General features: G+C 42.2%; 1 protein-coding gene across 6 annotated transcripts in view; it reads left to right on the forward strand.

The window, feature by feature from the left end:
• The window catches only part of GPATCH4 (G-patch domain containing 4), a 254,414-nt gene that overhangs the window by 39,310 nt on the left and 195,454 nt on the right, over positions 1 to 19,650 (forward strand). For 5 of the 6 annotated variants that reach the window (XM_044079770.1, XM_044079773.1, XM_044079775.1 and 2 more), the window contains one exon: positions 13,896 to 13,969. The exons of the other annotated variant lie outside the window; for it this stretch is intronic. In XM_044079770.1, the coding sequence (XP_043935705.1) occupies positions 13,896 to 13,969 (74 nt within the window). The remainder of the gene's footprint in view (positions 1 to 13,895; positions 13,970 to 19,650) is intronic. 6 annotated transcript variants of the gene reach the window in all.

Raw genomic sequence — 19,650 nt, forward strand, 5'->3', positions numbered from 1 at the left:
CCTCAACACATGTCCATGAAGTGTCATAAGTCATGTAACATGCACTTCACAAGGATTCAGTTGTAAATTCTGTCTCCCTCCCCCACAGCCATAGGCAGATGGTGCATGGTCATGAATTCCCAGCAACATATGTACCACAGCATATGCCTGTCTGTGGTATCTACCACAGTGTTTGTTAACCTTGCTGAAGCAGTTTACCAGGCAGGACTCTTCCTTTACCCTGTAAAGCTGTATGTGTACAGAATCTTTACTGAAATTTCTCTGTCCAGCAGTTGTATGGTAATAGGTGGTGGTGTGTGAACTATGACCAATGCTTTATATTATGCTATCTGGGAATCCCTGACACTGCACGTTGTGCCACACAAACATGCTAATGCTAGCCATTCAGTTAATGGTGACAGTGAAACTTGTCACCGGTATGCACATGTACACCAATAGAGCTTTGGTGGAGTGCTGTAAGCATGTGTTAGTGCTGTGGTGTTGCTGTACTGACCTACAGTAGCAGTGCAGTTCTGCATGTCACAACAGGTGATCCACAGATATGTGTCCATGCTCAAGAAGTTATTTCACTCTTTGAGCAGACCTGAGTGAGTGGCCTTCCTGCTTCAGGCTTTGTGGAAATGCAGTGCTCCAGCATGGTGTTCCAAGAGGAGCAGGATTTTCCTGTTCTTTCTTCAAAAGAACTTAAGGGGAACACTGCTGACCAAGTGTAATGGTCCACTGTGACAAGTAGATGCCTGACTAACCTGCTGTGATAGTGGCACAACAATGCCACTGGCATCACATGTTCAGCTGGCATAACTTGTTCTGGTGAGTAGTTTCAGCATCAGTGTAGTGATCAGAGGCAGCTCTAAGCCGGCCTGCTTCATCACTGGGAGTCAGAGAATCGGGAGAGGGACTCTGAAGTTTATTATAAGCCTTTTTTTTTTATTGTTGCATTAAACTGTCTTAACTGTTGTACATGTGTACTTAAGAGTAAGTACTTTGTTTTCCAGTGGAATATAAGTGACGGCTCATTATGATTTGGTACCACAGAAAGTGGGACTACCTTCACCTGGTGTGTGGTGTGCGGTGCTGAAGCTAGTCCACCGCACAGCTATGATTGTGTTTGTAGCATGTGTGTACAATCTTTTTTTGCACAGACCTATAGAAGGTAGGCAATCTGTAGAAAAGGAAATGATGAGGCCACAGTCCCCTTAGGCATTGGACATAGCCTGTGATGCTAGGTCACCAGGTCTGCCTCCCTGTAGGGGAAAGTGCTAGTAGTCACATTGACCACGAAGCATGTAACTAATATGGCCCTTCTACTGGAGCTGACCTAGTCATCACATTTGGCCTCCTCTGAAAGTGGACTGGGGGGGGGGGAGTAATTCCAAGTCTCCGTGCATCACTTGGTGAAGCTGGTGACTGCATTCCAGTAACAGGATGCCCACCCCAAAAATGTTAAGTGTGGCTTGTGGAGTCATGCAACCACCAGGAGAGGAACTTGTAACATCAGCCACCCATGTGAGTAATGCACTTGTTTGTTACCCTCCCGGATTGTCAGGCACCCAAATGGGCCCAGGCAGGACCCATACCCTATTGCCATTCATGTGGTCTCTGGCCCTTGTATGTCATTCACATTTTTTTCATTGTTCATCCCTCTCCATTGGTTTCATTCCAGCCTCTGTATGTCTGTATCCATTCACTGTTGTCAGCACTTTTATGTGTGTACCATATCTATCTGCATGAGTATGTATGTCTGTCTGCCAGTGCTTACCTGCCTTTCTCTGTCGGTCTCATCCACAGTTACCACTCACAACCATTTTCATCTTCCCTTCTTTTATAAATCTTACAGAAAGGGTGTATGTTCTTGTATAAATCACCCTTCCTCTCCTGCACCTTTTAATACCTTGTAGGATACCCTTATAAGTTTGTTTGCTTTTTTCCCTTTTCCTACATTAATTTCTACTATGTTTTCTTCCTTTTTATATGATTAAGAGTTGGCACTTTGCTGTCCATGTTCACAGTGTTATGCCTGGTGGCAACTCTGCTGCATTTGTTGTGCCAGATGTGTGAAGTACAGGAATGTGGTACTACATTGTGCACATGAGCATGCATCAACTTTGCTGTTCTTTTCTTCCTTCCTTCCTTCCCTGTGATGTCTTTCACATTGGTAATGTGTCTTACTTCAGCAGTGCTGTAGCAGTTGGTGCAGCCTAGTGCTGCTGCTTCCAGTATTGCTGCATATCTCTCTGTCTCTAATTTTGTGGTCCTTTACTCGTATTGCCAGCACTATTCGGCACCAAATATGTCTGATTAGCTCTGTGATCTTCTCAAAAATAGCACACATTGCTTATCTGTGAATCTCTGCCTTAGTTTCCATTTCAGCTATTTTGCTGTCTTTTTCTACTGAAAACAGCTTTACATTCAGTTACGTTATTTTTTCCTTTCATCTACATGTGTGTGCTGCAAGATAAAAAAAAAAAAAAAAAAAAAAAAAAACGGTCATAATTTGTGTGAAAAGAGTTGAATTTCCTTTGTTTCATTGTTGTGATTTAGTTCTTCAGACTTATCCATGTGTTCCTGCTGTATTCACCCAGACCCTTTCATTTCCTGCAACCTCCCTTCCACTCTTGTCAGGTAACTGGGGCAACATTAAGTACCTGTAGGCTATTATCCATGGTTGGCGTTATTTACATACTTTCCTAACTCGCCAACCTAGCAGCTGCCTACCCAACTTTAAAAAGCAAGGCCTGCAGGACTATACCAGTATGTTTCACCATTCGACCTGTTTATGGTATTCAGTGCCTGAGAGACCATAGTACTATCCTTTTGCGATGAGCTGCTGCTGAACCAGCACCAATCTTTCAGTCCTGGCAGAACCTACTTCAGCAGCTTGGTTACCTTTTGTCTATGACTTGTTTTTTAGTCAAAGCATCTCCTAACTGAAATTGGACTAGCTGTGGCACAGTCCCCCCCCCATTTCAGCCCTACAGCTACTACATTTGTTACTTTCTTGAACCAGGTGCATTACTTGTTGAGTTTTCTTTTTAATAGTCTTATGACATTGACTGCAATAGGGCTTTACACATGTATTTAGTGTGTGTGTGTGTATGTATAGCTAGTCAGATGACTTCAAAGATGAGCAGTGTGAGAAACCATTGGAGAAAATGCTTTGAATACTGGGATGCACAGGAGAGAAATGTTTAGAGTAGAAAAGGGGAAGTTGTGATCTCTCTGCAGCAAGACATTATCGAAAGTATTGAGTGTGGTTGTGCAGATGTCATTTTCACAACTCTGTAGATGGAAAGAAGCATTTTGGATGGGTTTAACAAAGGCTGCTTGAACCTGACCTTCAACCGTATAAAGAGAAACTGGAACCAACTACTGGGGCAGAGTAAAAGAGTGCATATATAAGCAGGTTATAAAATGTTTGGCAAGTTGTGAGAGATTGTATACCCAAGGTAATTTGTGTCTAACAAGAAGGGTGTCATCCCTGGCCTAGCCATGTTACCTGTTTGTTGCCAACCTAGGTTATCCCATAGATGTTAACTGTCCTTGCCATAATTTTATTTAAATAATTTTCATTTGTAAAAGCTCCGTTATTAGGGTCAAAGCTTTAGTGTACTAGGAGACCCCTACTGTAAGTTAAGGTGTTAAAGCACTGCCTCTGTCCATAAGGGGGATAGAAAATGGATCTCAGGACTGACCCCTGTATCCTATCCATTGATGCATTTGAATTTGGACATGGTTGCACTTTGTTTTATGTGGATGGGAAGTATGTTCCAGAGTAGTGGTGGTATCTGAGCTATGTACCTGTCCCACTACAATGTTCAGTTTATGTTGCAGAAAAGGTTTAGGTCCCTGGACTGGGTATTCTAGTAACATTAGACTTGCGGATATGGACTAGGTCCATAAGTACTGGGTCTGAGGCTGTCTTAACAGCCAAGCATCGGTAGTCTCAATTTGTATTAGAGTAAGTATACTGACAGGATTTTGAGGCTGTCCATGTAGAACTTTTTTTAGGCCCAGCATTCATTTTGTAAGAGTCCTCTATGGCCATTCTAGTTGTTACAAATGGCTATACAGTTACTTAGTGGAGGGGGCATTCTTCTCAACAGTGAGCCTAATGTGGGCTGAATAAATTGGAACAATGACATCTCTAGACCTAGAAGCTGTCCCTCTACTTTTAAGCTGTGCAGTGTAGAAGGACTTCTTTACAACTGTGGAGACATGTAGGTCGAATGCAGGGTCCCTGCCTTCTTAAGTTGCCAAATCCCAAACTACTGGTTCTACTCTCAGAGGTGTATTGTCAGTGTGATAGTTCCCAGGAGAAGTTGTTTATTTCCAAAGGATACAGTGCATGTTTTGGCAGTTAACTTTAGTCTTCAGCTCTGACACCAGTTATTCATATGGGACAGACCCTCCTGTAGGATACTATCAAACACAGATCCCCTAAATCTGGATAAAGTAACCAAAGTATAATATTCCAAAAAAGCCAACAACTCGTTGGAATACACACTGCAAAACAACACTTTAATACAAAATAGTAAAAATATAAAACATGTGTAGGATAGCAGAGTCTTTGAGAAAGTCAGTGATTGCTCCCAGCTTGCAGTCATCTGCAGACTTGGTCATCTCATAGACCCTTACCGTTTGCTTTGACCTCAAAGAAATAGTAAGTAGAGCAGCCCCAGCACACAGACCTGTGTCCTCACTAGTGATGGATTTTTTTTTTTTTTTTTTTTTTAAAGGTGGCTTCCCCGTCCTAACTTTTGTGTTGTATTTGTGAGCAGTTTGTAATTCAGTGGGTTGACATGGGCTTATTCCCCATTTTAGCAAGATTTTCAACAATGCCCAAGTGGAGGATTGGATCAAAGGATTTGGTCGGGTCAAGGTAGGCATTGTGTATTCTTTCCTTCATGTATCACTTTTGTGACTTTTTTGAAAAAGACTATTAAGTTGAGTAGGCATGACCTGTCTTTGATGAAATGAAAATGTGAAGGGTCCTTTCTTTGGAGGTTTCTTGTGTCTGTATTGACTAATTCTGTGATAAAAATAAAGCTATGGAAAGACTAGAGGATGAGCAGACTTACGGGTCAGTAATTGCCTAAGTTAGTGGATGGTCCCTCCCAACTGCAGGAGTATGATTGTTGCTGTTCTCCATTCACTTGGTACAAAGCCATTTGGAAGGCTGAGGTTGAACAGTGTTGTTAGGGGCTTAGAAATGTCATGCTTCATGCTATTCCAAGATGCATCTTGAGATGTCAGGGTCTGTAGATGCCATGTTTATGGCCTTTGAGAGTGCCTCTGGGACTTGGTCCAGTGTGATAGCCAGGAGTTTACGATTTTCTGATATTTTTGAGTAGGTTTGTTGTATACACAGCTTCAGTATAGGTGATGCCATTTACTATCGGCACACTGCTGTATATTGGCCTTGAGAGTGTATACATAGCTAAGGAAGGTCTTGTGATTGTCCTTTGCTTGGGTGGCTGTTTTTTCTCAAATTTGGCCTTGTTAGTTTTAATTATGTTCCTAAGTTGCTTGTTAAATTTTAAGGATTGAATTTATATTGTGCTGTGTGTTGTACTTCTTATTGCTGGCTATAATTTTCCTCTTGCTATAAAGTGTATTTATGCCGCAATTTTTTAAGGCAGTTTGTTTTTAAGGTTTGACCTGCGTTTGCTTCTTGTGGCTACAGCTGCTTCTATGCAGCTGTGTACATGTTGGTATATGGTGGGAGTGTACATTTCCACATAAACTGTAGAGCTTTCCAGGCTTGGAGGATTTAAAACTAGCCAGGGTATCGCTTAAAAGTGTGAAGTTTGTTTTGGAGGAGTTTTTAAAAGTGTCATGGTTCGGGGAGGTCTCTGGTTTTAATTTATTTTGAGGGAGACTGCTTTGTGGTCAGAATTGATGAGTGAGGATGGAGCATAATTCACCCATATTTGTGAAAAAAAAAAAATTATTTTCCCCTCTTTGGTACTTTGAGTAGTTGTTGTAGGGCGTTTGTATTGACAAGGCCCAGGAATTTCTGAGCTTGTACACTAGTGGCAGTATATGTTTCCTATTCTGTAACTGGATAGTCGAAGTCACCTAGGAATATGGTATTGGCTTTAATGCTAAGTGACCCTAGTTCATTTAAGAATGGAATATGACATACATGGATCATAGAGCGAGTTCTATAGCTTTCCAGGATATAAGCGACTTTGCTGATGGTGAGTTGCACACTAAACTCAAGAGCATCATGTTGCTTAACCAGCCTCGATGCAAGTCTTTTCTGGATGAAGATTGAGACATTGCCACCTTTCTTTCCATCCTGCACAGCAGCTGATCTAAATATATGAAAGGCATTATTGTCCTGCACTACTAGAGTGCTCTCCATAGATGTGAACCCTGTCTGTGTCACTACACAGATGTATATGTTTTCCAAAGAGTGGACGGCTTGCAATGAGTGGAGTTTTTTTTGTTTAGGCTCCTAGCACTGACCAGTAGTACCTTTTATATTCTCCTTAGTTTGTCTTATGTCAGTAGGTTGCCATTGCCTAAAAAAAGGCACTATGGGGGTGGTTAATGTTTTGGCCAATATGCAAAAGTCTAGAGGGGATGGGTGCAGACCATACCTGATGAAGCAGCACTGTCTGTCTACCCTGGCCTTCCAGGCTAACGGATACTGTACTGCTTCAAATGGCATCCAAAGGTAAGTCAGTTATGTTTTGCATGTCTTGAAGTATCATTCTTGGTGAAGGTAGAATTTTGCTCAATGCTGAACTCTTATTTGACTTGTCACATAGTCAGAGAGGTCTGTCATGTCACTCTTCATACAGTACAGGGAGGTGCATCTCAAGTTGTGTACACCAGCATGTGTACAGTTATAATTGTACTTGCTCTTCAACGACTTGAGTGAATGTGTGATCTGGCAAATCCTGGTACCAGACAAACAACTGATGTCCCCTTTTCCTTACTTGTTGAGTGGTGCATCAGTATATTTAACTATGGAGTTAACTATGACAAGAATATTTGGTTGGGTGGATGCCAGTCTTGTAGGTTTGACAGCTAAGACAATGTGATCTCATTTACTATGTGAGGTGGTTGTCTTTGACCATGTTGGAGGCTTGAGATGTGATTAGAGTGTTTAATGCCATTTTCTCAGTTTAGAGGTCTTTGTAATTTAGACAAGTTAAGCTTCGGAACCATTGCATAAGGTGGACTTTGTGTTATGTGTGTAATGTGGGGTGAGCTGCTGACGATCCTTGCCTCAAGGGTGAAAGTGTGTGAGCGTATAGCCTCCAGTGACATTACATACATACATCTCTTACATGGTGTGTCATATTGGAGTAGCAGGTGATCGTCAGACATTGAGACCATTCTTGCATGGTCTCAAGATACCCATCTCAGTTAGCTGCTTATAGAAATTGTGGGAGAAAGCTTGTTCATGGTTCATGTTTACTGGAGGTGCTTTGTCTGGTAGTGGATGTAGTGCTAGTCTCCACAGCTGCTCCCAGCTAGAAATCAAATGCTCCTTGCTTTCTTCTCTCACCAGAAGCAAAAGAGTAGCACTAATCCCAAGCTGTTTCCTAATAAGTAGTTTTAAACTAGATGTTTATCGGTTTGGTACACTTGCTGTTGTCTTCCCTTAAGAGTTATCCTGGATGGGAACTACAGTGGTGGGGCACAAAAGAAAGCCAAGTTGCACAAAGGCTTAGAAGAGGTTCACCCACAATGCAATGAGACCACTGAGTTAAGTCCCATACGCCCTACCCTGTCAGAGACCAGTAGTAACCAGTGTCCCTCTGTTCCTTCACTTACTAGGAGCAAAGCAGTAGCATTAATCCCAGGGTGGCTTCTAAGAAGCAATTTTAGTCTTTCCAGTGATGATCTCTAGGATTGCTAGTAATAGTGTCCCTTTGCTCCTTCTCTCACCAGGATCAAAACAAAATCAGTAATCCCAAGCATATTCCATCCTGTGAAGCAGTTCCTAAGATCACCAGTGATTGGTAATCTAGTCCCAGATGTCAGTTTTTAAAAGTAAGGTGGAAAAATGAGTGAGATGGTATGAAACTGAGAACTCAGCTCACGCTTTAAAAGTCTAAGGAAGGGCCCTCCTAGCTGATCTTTCAGTGCCCAGTAGAATGAACAGATGAGATGAGATTGGGGAGTGTGTCCAAAGATAAAATTACAGTAGAGAGGGGCAGCTTGAAAGCCACTGAATTTAAAAGTGCAACAGAGTTGGATCAGGTGGGTGTGGGGAAGAAAAATCAAACTACAGTCAGACAGCAGCTGTCAGTTTAACTTGTTTTTTTTCTGGAACATCTTGTAAGATTGATTACTATGTTAATGGTTCCATTAAGCCAGTCTGAATACAAACTGTTCTGTACAAAAGTCTTTAATGTTTGTACCTACTGCAGAAATTTCACACAGCATTCAATATGTTCTTGTTACTATATTCTTTTTGTTTCTAATAGTTATTTCTTTAGCATTTTGTTTTTTGTTATATTTCACAGTGTAAAAAGAACCTGTAAGTGTACTGCCACGTGTACGAGGAACAAACCCCAAAATGATAAATTAAAAAAAAAAAAAAGACCAATCTAAACTGGTATCTAAGAGGGTTAATTTAATACTTCAGAGGCTAAATTTGAAGAAAAAATAGCTTCTCGAGCAAAGTACAACTGCAAAGCTATCTACAGTTTTGTCAGTAACCTCAAGTGAGATTTGCAGCAATGTGCAGAACTTATTGAAAATGGCATCACCCACACTTTTCCAGAGGCCATTGCCAGCCTTTTGGCTGACAGGTTCAGCTCAAATTTCTCTCTGCAACTCCTGCCTGGTAATCCAGAGGAAATACTGCATACCACAACCCCCCAACCATTACTAGGGAACATGTCTTCAGTGTACTTTCCAAGACCAAAGGCAGTACATTGAAGGGCCCTAATAACATCCCAGTATGTTTAGTAAATAGCATGAAACATGACCTGTCTGACCCAATTGATTCGCTTTTCAACTGGAGCCTACAGTCCTGTTTTGTATGGAAGGAATGGAAGATGGCTACAGTCATTCCCCTGCACAAAGGATGTTCATCACTGATCCAGATAAGTACAGGCCGTTAAGTCTAACTAGCCTCATATGTAAGGCCATGGAAAGAATCCTTGTGGACATGATAAATGAGTAAATGGGTAACCTGCAAACACTGGATCCATCACAGTTTGGCTTTGTTAAAGGAAGGTCATTCCTATTAAATCTGGTGGACGTGTTTGAGAGGGTCACCAAAGCAATGGACGAGGGCAAGACTGTACACACAGCTTACCAGGACCTGGCCAAGGCTTTTGATACAATAGCCCACTCAAGCGTTATAGGCAAGCTCACTAAATTAGGTATAAACCCTTTTGTCACTCTCTGGATAGCCAACTGACTCATTGATAGGACCCAGGAGGTCAAAATTGGTAAGGCCACCTCCACCAAGAGACCAGTCATTGCCGTAGGCCCCACCCCTAGGGCTTGGTAGTTGACCCCCTCCTTTTTGGCATCAATTTCTTGAAGTGGAATTAAAAGCTGAAAGCTTATTTATTTTCAAATCCCTAGCAGATAAAGGCCTTCTTGAAGAATACTAATCTCTGACTAATAAATGGTGCCAAAGCCATGATCTTAAACTCTATGCTAAGAAATGCATAACTGAACCTTTTGGGAAGTCAGGCATCCCAACTAATTACCATGTTGATAATATACCCTTAACAGTCAACCCAGTGATGAGGAACTCCTTTTATGTTGCACAACTTATAAGTAAGAGCATGGCATTTAGCTTCAAAGAGGTCATTATCCCACTGTACTTTGCATATATCAGACCAGTAATAGAGTACAGTGGTCCCTTCAGTATCTACCTGACTGGGCATATGCAGCAACTGGAGTGACCACAGAAGTTCCTTACAAAAAGAGTACAAGGTATAACAGAGTTCCTATTACGTGATCAAAGATTTACAACTTCGAACGCCCTATGGTCGAACCCATATGTTCGAAGTTGTAAAACTTCAAATACTTAAAAAGAAAAAACTTACCTGACTGTTTTAAGGAGGGGGTACCCCCACCCCCCCGCTCTGAAAATATACCAATTCCAAGATCGCACTACAGAGTAGTAAAGGGAAATCTTCCCTTTCCGCACTGTACTGCATTATAGTACAATCCTCTGAGTTGGTATATTTAAAGAGTGGGGAGTATGGGGGGTGTGGGCCATGTGGGGGTACAGGGGGGCTTGCACCCCCCCCCCCTTAAAACAGGCAGGTAAGGTTTCTTTTCTTTTTTTTTTTTTTAACTTTTTGAAGTTTTATAACTTCGAACATGTGGGTTCGGCCATATGGTGTTCGACAACATAATAGGAACCCTAACAAACCTGCCTTACGCAGAGTGCCTTAAAGCCCTTTCCTTCTACTCGGTCTCCTATAGATTGCTCAGGGGTGATCTATGCCTGGCATACAAGGCACCTGCAAACCCCATACTTCTGAATCGCCTACATATTCATATGTCAAACAGTACCAGAAATGCAAGGTCCTAAGAACCTGAATTTTGTCTGTGACTTGAATAGAACATGCCGGAGAGACAGATGCTTGTCCCAGAGACTGACCCTCCTATGGAACAGGCTTCCCAGCCATGTGAAACTGAGTTAGTCTGTTACCCAATTTAAGCACAGCCTAGACCAGTGAGTGGATGGGGAGTAGGACATTTTATACCGGGCCTGGCAACCATGTCTCTTATGGACAGAGGTAGCTTTTAAATGCCTGGCTGTCAGTATCCCATTTGGATACAGGGACATCATCATTCTGTCAGGAAATCTTGGCTTGGCTTAGAAGGGCCCTTGGGTTGTTAGCCCAGTAACGATCTATAAATCTGAGTTAGTTTCCTTTGTGCCCAGGGTGGTACCTGAAAAAGGTAAGTTTACAAGTCAACCCTACCCAGTTATCAGAATGTAAAAAAAATAGTGAATGTTACTACATTATTGAATTCTTGTTTCTTTCCAAGTGAGAGATCAGACACTGAGGGTCCTCCTTAAATGTCCTTGATTGTATTCATCTTGTCCATCCAGCAATCATAGTGAATCATCTTTTTTCTTAGACACTCCGATGCTCAAGGATGCATGTTCTTAGTGCTGATGCTTGCTTTGTTGTCACCAGCAGATTGCATCAAGACATCTACCCTCTTAATCCATTTGTTATTTTCTGCAGTTTGTATGGTTTGGATGTTCACATTTTGGTGAAAAGTTCCCACATCTGATACTCTGCGGCATATCCGTCAAATCTCCATCTGTCTCTCTCGAAAAGACCTGTATTGGTTCAGGGGAGAGGTGCTATAGTAAGCACTCCATCAGTAGCAGCATGTCACTGTTACCAACTGGGGATGCTCAAAGGGCATAATTGATGGCTTACCTCATTCCCAGTATGATGGTGGCAGCTGAAGGTTTTTTGTGAGGTAACTGGAAGAGCCCTGACTCACAGTCCCATGGCTTATCAAGAGCACCATAACAAAGACTGAAATTCCATTTCTAAAATAGACTTCCATTCTCTGCAGGTGCTGCACTAACCCTTGATTAGTGAGTGTTCAAGCTTGCCCCTTTTAGTCATCTGAAATCTGGTGACTAACCCAGAGGAGGAGTGTTCCCCCTCTCCCCAGAGGATGTGTTTAGCCCCCAGTTGATTAGCCCAAGCTCATTGGCAACTGGCCTGATCCCTATACATAGTCACTAGAGTCAACTGGTCAAAGGTCAGGCTAGTTGAGATCAAGTACTCCTCTTTTGTGATCACATAGGTTCATAGGTTTATACTAGGCTATCTGCCCTAAGGCATTTATAAGCCTAGCCCAAAGTTTTGTGGCTTATGCCACCCCTTATATGAAAAAATACTGTGCCCATTAGTTTGTTGTGCCTCTGTCCAGCAGTGACAGAGAGATGATTCCTGGGGTAAACCTACGATCTCCCATCCACAGGTCAAGATTTTTCTTGAACAGAGCCAGCGAGGTGCTCTGCCTCACATGGACCGGGATTTTATTCCACAGCATAGGGAGTCTCTGAGTGATAAATCTATCCCTCCAGCACGTCCTATTTATATCCGTGCTAAGGTTTAAGTCGCTTGCTCTAGTGGTTTTGGTGGATTTGGATTTTTGAGATGGAGCATGTCCATTAATTCCAGGTTGGACATGGCCTTGTATGTCAGGCACATGTCACCTCTGAGCAGACAGTATGCGACTGAATAGAGCTGGAGTTTCTTCAATCTGGCAGCATATGACAGATTTTGGAGTCCCTTTATCCTTTTGGTGAGGAACTTTGGGGTCTCTCCAATTGCTGCAGATGTCTGGTGAGATACATCCCGAATGGGGCATTGTACTCTATCATTGGTCTGATAAGTGAAGAGTACAGGGGAACAATGACCTCACTAGATCTGGATGTGAATCCTTTCATGATCAGGTGGGCAATGTAGAAGGTCTTTCTAACCACTTTAGCAACGTGAGTGTCAAAAGAAAGGCCACTGTCAACCTGGGTCCCCAGGTCCCTGATAACCTCTTCTGTGCTTAGTGGATTGCCACCTATATGGTAGCTTGGGGTTACCTTGTTTTTCCCGAAGGGTATGACTATACATTTTTGGCGCTTAACTTCAGGCCATGGCTCTGGCACCAGCTATCTGTTTCCGTGAGTCCCTTCTGAAGGATATCCGTGTCCAATGCACTTTCCACTATGGCCCAGTTTGCAGTCGCCTTCAAACTTTGTCAGCCAAAGTCCTCCCATGTTGGCCTGTACTTCTGAGAAGTAGATGCCGAACAATAGGGGCCAAGGACCGAGCCCTGTGGGACACCACTTGTGACTGGCTTGGAGTCTGACATAGCGCCAGCAACTCTAACCCTGTGGGTTCTGTCCTTAAGCCAGTTTGCAACCCATCTTGTGACATATGGGTTTACATTTAAGCTGGTAAGTTTTTCTACAATACCCGAGTGGGGTATTGTGTCGAAAGCCTTTGCAAGGTCAAGGTAGGCTGTATGGACTGCCTTTCCCTCATCAATGGCCTTGGTGACTGTTTTGAAGAAGTCGACCAAGTTCAAAACGCATGATCTGCCCTTGACGAAGCCAAACTGGGTCTGGTCCAATGTCTGCAAGTCCCCTATATCTTTGTTTATGTGCTCCATTATGATCCTCTCCATAGCTTTGCAGACTAGACTTGTTAAGCTTATGGGGCGGTAATTATCTATTGTGGATCTAGAATGGCCTGATGGTGCAAGCTGATGTTGGAAGGGTTTACCTGATACTCCAGTACGAGGATTAACTGTTGCAGCCTAGATGCCAGACAAATGCTTGGAGTATAGTGGGAGCTGGAGCTTGTGTGCATGCTGGCCCAACTTGGGAAGGTTATAAGTAAAAGTGACAAATGATTTCTACAGAAGATGAACCCAGTAGTTAACTTCTCAACAAGGGTTCACTCATTGATCACCTAATACATTAAGGATTCTCCTTTTATTTTCCTGTATATACTATGTTTCTTGTTAGCAGTGAATAGAGGTATGAAGGGTAGATGTGCAAGTGAATAGAGGTATGAAGGATAGATATGCAAGTAGGCAACAGAGTAAAGAAGTATAAATTTTGAAATGTTTTGCAAGTACTGTGTTCTTACTTTAGTGTTTATCATCAGACCAGCAAATGTATTATGTGGAAAGAACGGTGGCCTCGTATGAAGAAGTGTGAATGTTTTTGTTAAATTGTAACCCCCCCCCCCCCAAAAAAAAAAAACTGCCATTTTTTTTATGTGATAGAAGACAAATTCTTGCTTCTCTATACTCTGGTTCTACAGTCCTTGAGCTATGCAGGTGTTCTTTAGTCTGTTGTATGATTGAAACAGAGAGTCTTGGAAACGCAGTGGTGCAACACTTTGTCTTTTCATTTTAAGGTAAAGGTCTTGGCAAGAAGGGTCATGGAATGTCAGAAGCCATCAAAGTAAAAGTGAAATGCGACAATGCAGGGGTAAGGATTTTTTTTTTCACTCTGCTGTGGCATGAAGGTGGGTATGAAATTTCTTTGTAGTCCAAGCATCATCTTAATTGTGAAAATCCACTTTGAGTTTTTTTAGTACCTATGTTAAGGTTAGGTAAATGTTTTGTTCAGTTTACATGTTCTTACCATTTTCATAACTAAACCAGTACGTTTGTTAGGATATTGTAATTGTCTGGACACAGTTTATGCAGTTCCAAACATGATTGCTGTATTTGTACAAATTCTAATAGTTTGGCTTTTTTGTACATTTTTAGGCATGACCCAAGAAACTAATACTTTTCAGTTTTGCTTATCTATTTTTAGTTGTGTTTTGATTATAATTACACTTAAATGTTTACAGTAGGGCCTACAATATTTGTGAAACCCATTGCCCCAGGTATTTAGTTGGATATTTTTATTTGTAAACAAGAAGATCGGTTTTATATATATAGAAAATGTATACCTTTCATTACAAATGCTGATAAATCCACTTTCAGAAAGTACAGCTTCACTGTTTGGCATAATACGTTTTAAAAATAGACCATAGGAAGGGCAGATTTTGCTCACATCCTTGACTCGTGATGTCAACAGCCATTATTGTTGGGGATGGGAGTGCAGCATGACTACAATTAACAGAACTGATAAAGAACCAAGCCCTGCATCTGTCATATTTTTAAAGAAAAGACATAATTATGCTGCTGCAGTTTCAAGTGTCACTTTGTCTCACAAAGTAACACCATTATGGACATCTGTAAGGTCTTTCTAGATGGCATTAAAAATAATGTGTGCCCCACACTGAAAGCCCTACCTCAGCAGTTAGTATAGAGTCTCAGCTTCCATACCCCTGTCTTTTAGCTTGCCTTCTACTTTTGTGTGTGATACTTAAAATGTTGTGCAAATCTTAGTCACATTAATCCTTAAAATAAAACATTGAAATTTATACAGGCCAAACTGGTGGGAGATTTCCTTTTTTTGTTTTTCTAAATTTATTAAAAGCTAAGTTTTCCATTTCATATTACATGTGTCTGCAGCGGTGTTTACAGAGTGAACACTTTCTTTAATGTTTCTAGTATATGTGGTCAGCAGTCCCATTCCTTACTTTCAGTAAAATATAGTGGATACTTGTTAGTCAGACTGTGACTTAATTTGTATAAAATTAGTAAAATGTGTTCCTGTGATTAGCCTTAATACATGAGTGGGCAGTATACCATGTGTTATGTAATAATTAATATGTAACAGTGGATGTGATAAAAGCCTCACTGTGGTGTATACTGAGGCAGACATGTTTAGAAGAACTTGTACCACAGCGTGGAAATCATTGTAGCTAGCTGATCACCATTAATGGTATAGTCCAATGTCTAACATCTACATTTTTAAAGTTTAAAAGTATGTATATGTATAGATCTGAGAGGTAGCGTGCTTTAGGTTAAATTGATTATTTAAAGTTAATCTTAACATTGTACTAAGTATGTAATGCAGTGTTTAAATAAAATATTCTTCTACATATTAAAAAATGAGACTTTTTACCTCTTCAGTAGTTCTTTTAAATGCCTTTTTAAAGTCTTTCATATCTGAAGGACTTAACAGCACTCAAACACTGGACGTTTGAGCTTCCTTGTCAGGCAGCTCTTGCTGCACTAGACTTTACTTGGAGATGTCAAGAGGCTTAATAAGTAATGCGAGGAGACAGTAGATGTGTACCCTCACTGAAGTGTATATTCAAACAGAGACTTCTCTAGAAGAGTTGTACATCAATATCCACATTACTGTAGCTAGCTGTTTAACATTAACATTAAAGGCATCTACTCTTTATTTACCAGTGTTTTATCAGGTTGTTCAACAGACTAGTGGAAAGTGGTGAATTTTTATCCTGTTAGTAGCTAGATCTTATTGCATATTGAGCGTGTTGGTAGCTTATCCACTTCATACTTGGGTTGTACTGGTAGAGTATAGTTGTGCTTGTAGAGACTTATGTGATAATTATGTGGTTAACTGTAAATCTTGTACTGTAGAGCTCTGTTTACAGGATCTGTTAGGATACAAGTTTCAGACAGGAGGACAGCTGTGCACATAAATATTTCTCAGGCTAGCCCTGCTTCATCCCATTATAACTGCTACCTCCTGCTTCTCAGATTCTCATTTTTCTTGACCATAAATGTTCTTCACAGCCACTGGAAATGGCTTCAGTCTGCTTTGATCTGTTCTATAGGATTTCTAAGGTAAATCTCTTAACATGGAAAGAATTTTTGCATTTTTTTCCATTTATTCAGAAAATAGTACACTTTTTATATAATTTCTTTTTTCCCAGTGGCCCTGCACCTGTTATGTTTTTCTTTTACAGCTCCTTTTGCTAATAAGGTTACCTGTGGTTAGTAGGTACTTTCTGCTTACAAATACAGTAAATGTTTAATTGACTCCCTATTGAAATATTGGTACTCAGAATGCTGAGTGCCAACATACCAGAAAAAAAAAAGACTGAAAATCCAGGAGAAGAGCGAATCTTTAACCTCTCTCTTCTTTAAACATTTTTGCAGAGGACAAACACCCATACCCTCCCTAGACTTATGTATTTCAACTCTGAGATAGCCATACCTTGGAGAAAAGGGAATATTCCGAGAAATGGCAGTCTTGAACTTGGTATACGCAAGTCCACTTTTTTGACCATTTTAGTCTGTGTTTCAGGACTCATTCTAGTGGGTCCTCACATTTGAAATGGTTACCTGTTTAATTTGCCTATGTGCTATAATAGTTTGTGCTGGTGGATTTGTTTTAATTTCAACAATGAGAGGAAAATCTTAGAAATTTGTATGACTTGATAATCCACTTGGAACAACAGCCTGACTTCTTGTCTGGTTTAAGAATGTGCCTTCATTTGGTCATTTAGGTGAGGAAACTCCTGTTGCTGCTGCTTCAAAAAAAAAAAAAAACAGAATAGCCAGTTATAAGTGAATAAGTGAGAAGGCCCATAATGGTTTCAAGTTTTCTGATACTAAATCTAGATACTAAATAAGGCTGTGGAGCACAATACAGAGGGCAGACTCAAGTTTCCATTTATCATGGTTATTGGCCCGACCACTGCTGTTGATGATGCATTACCTGTATATTTTGGACATGTGTTTTTTCATCTCCTCCACTGCTTTCTTCCCCCTACAGTGAGAATATCTCAAACCTTACTACAAATTGAGTGTATTTATTTAATGAAGTCATTAAATGTTTAGAAGCCAAGCCCCCTTTTAGAAGGCATGCATCTGTTCCTGTTGTTCCGGAGCCTACATGTCAGTCCCAGGAATGTTGTCTTATAGGTTCATAGGTTGGTACTAGGCTATCGGCCCTAGGGCCTATACAAGCCTAGCCATAACAATTCTCTGGCTATTTCTTCCCACACTATTTACTTCCCTGGACCCCTGTCTAGCAGAGCGACTGACGTATTCCCTGGGGTGAATTTCCTTTCTCCCATCCAATCATAAAGGTTCCTTTTGAAGAGGGCCAAAGAGGCTCTCTACTTGACATGTATGGGCAGTCTATTCCAGAGTCTGGGGAGTCTCTGGTCAGGAACCTATCATTCCAGCATGTTTTGTTTATTGTGACAACAAGGTTTAGATCCCTGGAGCGTGTGGCTCTGAGGGATTGGGATTTCTTTAAGTGTAGCATGTCCAACAGCTCTGGGTTTGACATGGCCTTGTATGTTAAGCAGAGATCGCCTCGGAGTAGACGATATGCGCCAGAGAATAGCTGGAGTTTTTTTAAGGTGGTCAGCATAGAGCATCTGCTTTAGGCCTGTGATTCTTTTAGTGAGGTTTTTCTGCGGCCTTTCCAGTTGTTGCAGATGATTTGTGGTCTTGGTGGTGTGTTTCTGTCTTTTCAGATATCTGTTCTAGTTCCTGTATCTGTTCACCTGGCATCATCCTTTCAGATTTCTATCCTGACATTAGCTCTTCCGCCACATTTTTTTAACTGGTGTACTTGTATCACCCAGGATCGTTGGGTGCTTCGAATAGTTACCCGAGGTTATGCTATTCCCTTTGTATCAACACCCCCTCCAGTCAGGAGAATCCTGGACATCCCACCCAGTCAACGGGATCAAGCAGCACTAGAAGTTGCAAAGCTGCTAGAAAAAGGAGTCATCCAACCAGGTACAGGGGACCTGAGACCCATTCTGGATCTCAGTCGACTGAATCACTACGTTCTGAAGTCCAAGTTCCGAATGGTCATGCTTCAGTCCATTTTTCCATTGCTGGAAAAAGGAGTATGGATGTGCTCCATTGATCTCAAGGATGCCTACTACCACATCAAGATGGGCCAGGCATCCAGGAGTCACTTACGCATCCGGCTGGGAGCCAGTCACTTCCAGTTTCGTGCCCTGCCCTTTGGTCTCACCACAGCCCCCAGGGTGTTCACCAAGTGTTTGGCAGTGGTGACAGCTCACCTGAGACATCAGGGATTCCAGGTGTTTCCGTATTTGGACGACTGGCTTCTCACCGCCCCCACCAGGCATCTGCTCGTTCAAGCCAGGGAGACTACCATAGCACTGTGTCAACAATTGGGAATTACTTGAAACTGGGAAAAGTCTGCCTTGCTTTCCTCACAGCGTGTTTTTATAGGCACAGAGCTAGACTCTATTCAGATGCGAGCCTTTCTACCACAAGAGAGAGAATAAGGGTGCTGCAGTCTCAGATTCACGCACTGTTACCCCACAAAAGAGTTCAAGCCAGGTTAGTTCTCCAGCTTTTGGGTTCCATGGCCACCACCATCATGCTGGCGCCTCTGGCCAGGTTACATATGTGGATTCTGCAATGGCTCCTTTCCGCCTAATGGTAATTTCAGAAACTTCCTCTTTCCCACTTGATACTTCTCACAGAATGGTGCAAACAGGACCTCCGCTGGTGGCTACATTCTGCCAATCTGGACAAAGGGAGGAGCTTGATTCCTATGTCTCCAGTGGCCACGGTGACCACGGACTCCTCCCAGATGGGGTGGGGCGGCATTATCTTGGCAGGACGGTCCAAGGCACGTGGCAAGATCACGAGGTACATCTGCACATCAATGTTCTGGAGATGAGAGCGGTGTTTCTAGCGTTGCGAGCACTCCAAGACTCTCTACCTCTAGGAACGATTGCGATTCACTCGGACAACATGTCCGTAGTGTGGTACCTGAACAAGCAAGGGGGGACCAAGTCTTATCCCCTCTGCACAGAGGCCATGCGAGTGTGGCATTGGGCAGTATCTTCCCAACGGTTCTTAGTGGCAACGCACATTCCGGGAAAGTCCAACGTGATAGCGGACAGGCTGAGCAGAGCTATTCTGATGCCTTGAGTGGTCCCTGAACAACCGACTGGCGGTTCAAATTTTCAACAGGTGGGGTCAGCCTTGCTGTGATCTTTTTGCCAGTCCCTTCCATGCCAAATGCAGCGAGTACTTCACACTGATTCCCCCCCACAGGGGAAGTCACGCAGGGACGCTCTAGCCCACGATTGGCCTCCTGGTCTGGTCTACGCTTTCCCTCCGTTTCCTCTGTTACCAAGAGTGATTCAGAAAACCATATCCTTGGGAAGCAGGATGATTCTTATTGCTCCACACTGGCTTCGACAAGTATGGTTCCCTTTTCTTCAGAAGTATGCAGTGAACAGTCCTTGGACTCTGGACCCAGTGCCAGACCTCCTGACTCGCATGTCA

This window comes from Protopterus annectens, chromosome 8.part0 (genome assembly GCF_019279795.1).
Source record: "Protopterus annectens isolate FY-2018-M chromosome 8.part0, PAN1.0, whole genome shotgun sequence".
NCBI lineage: Eukaryota > Metazoa > Chordata > Ceratodontiformes > Protopteridae > Protopterus > Protopterus annectens.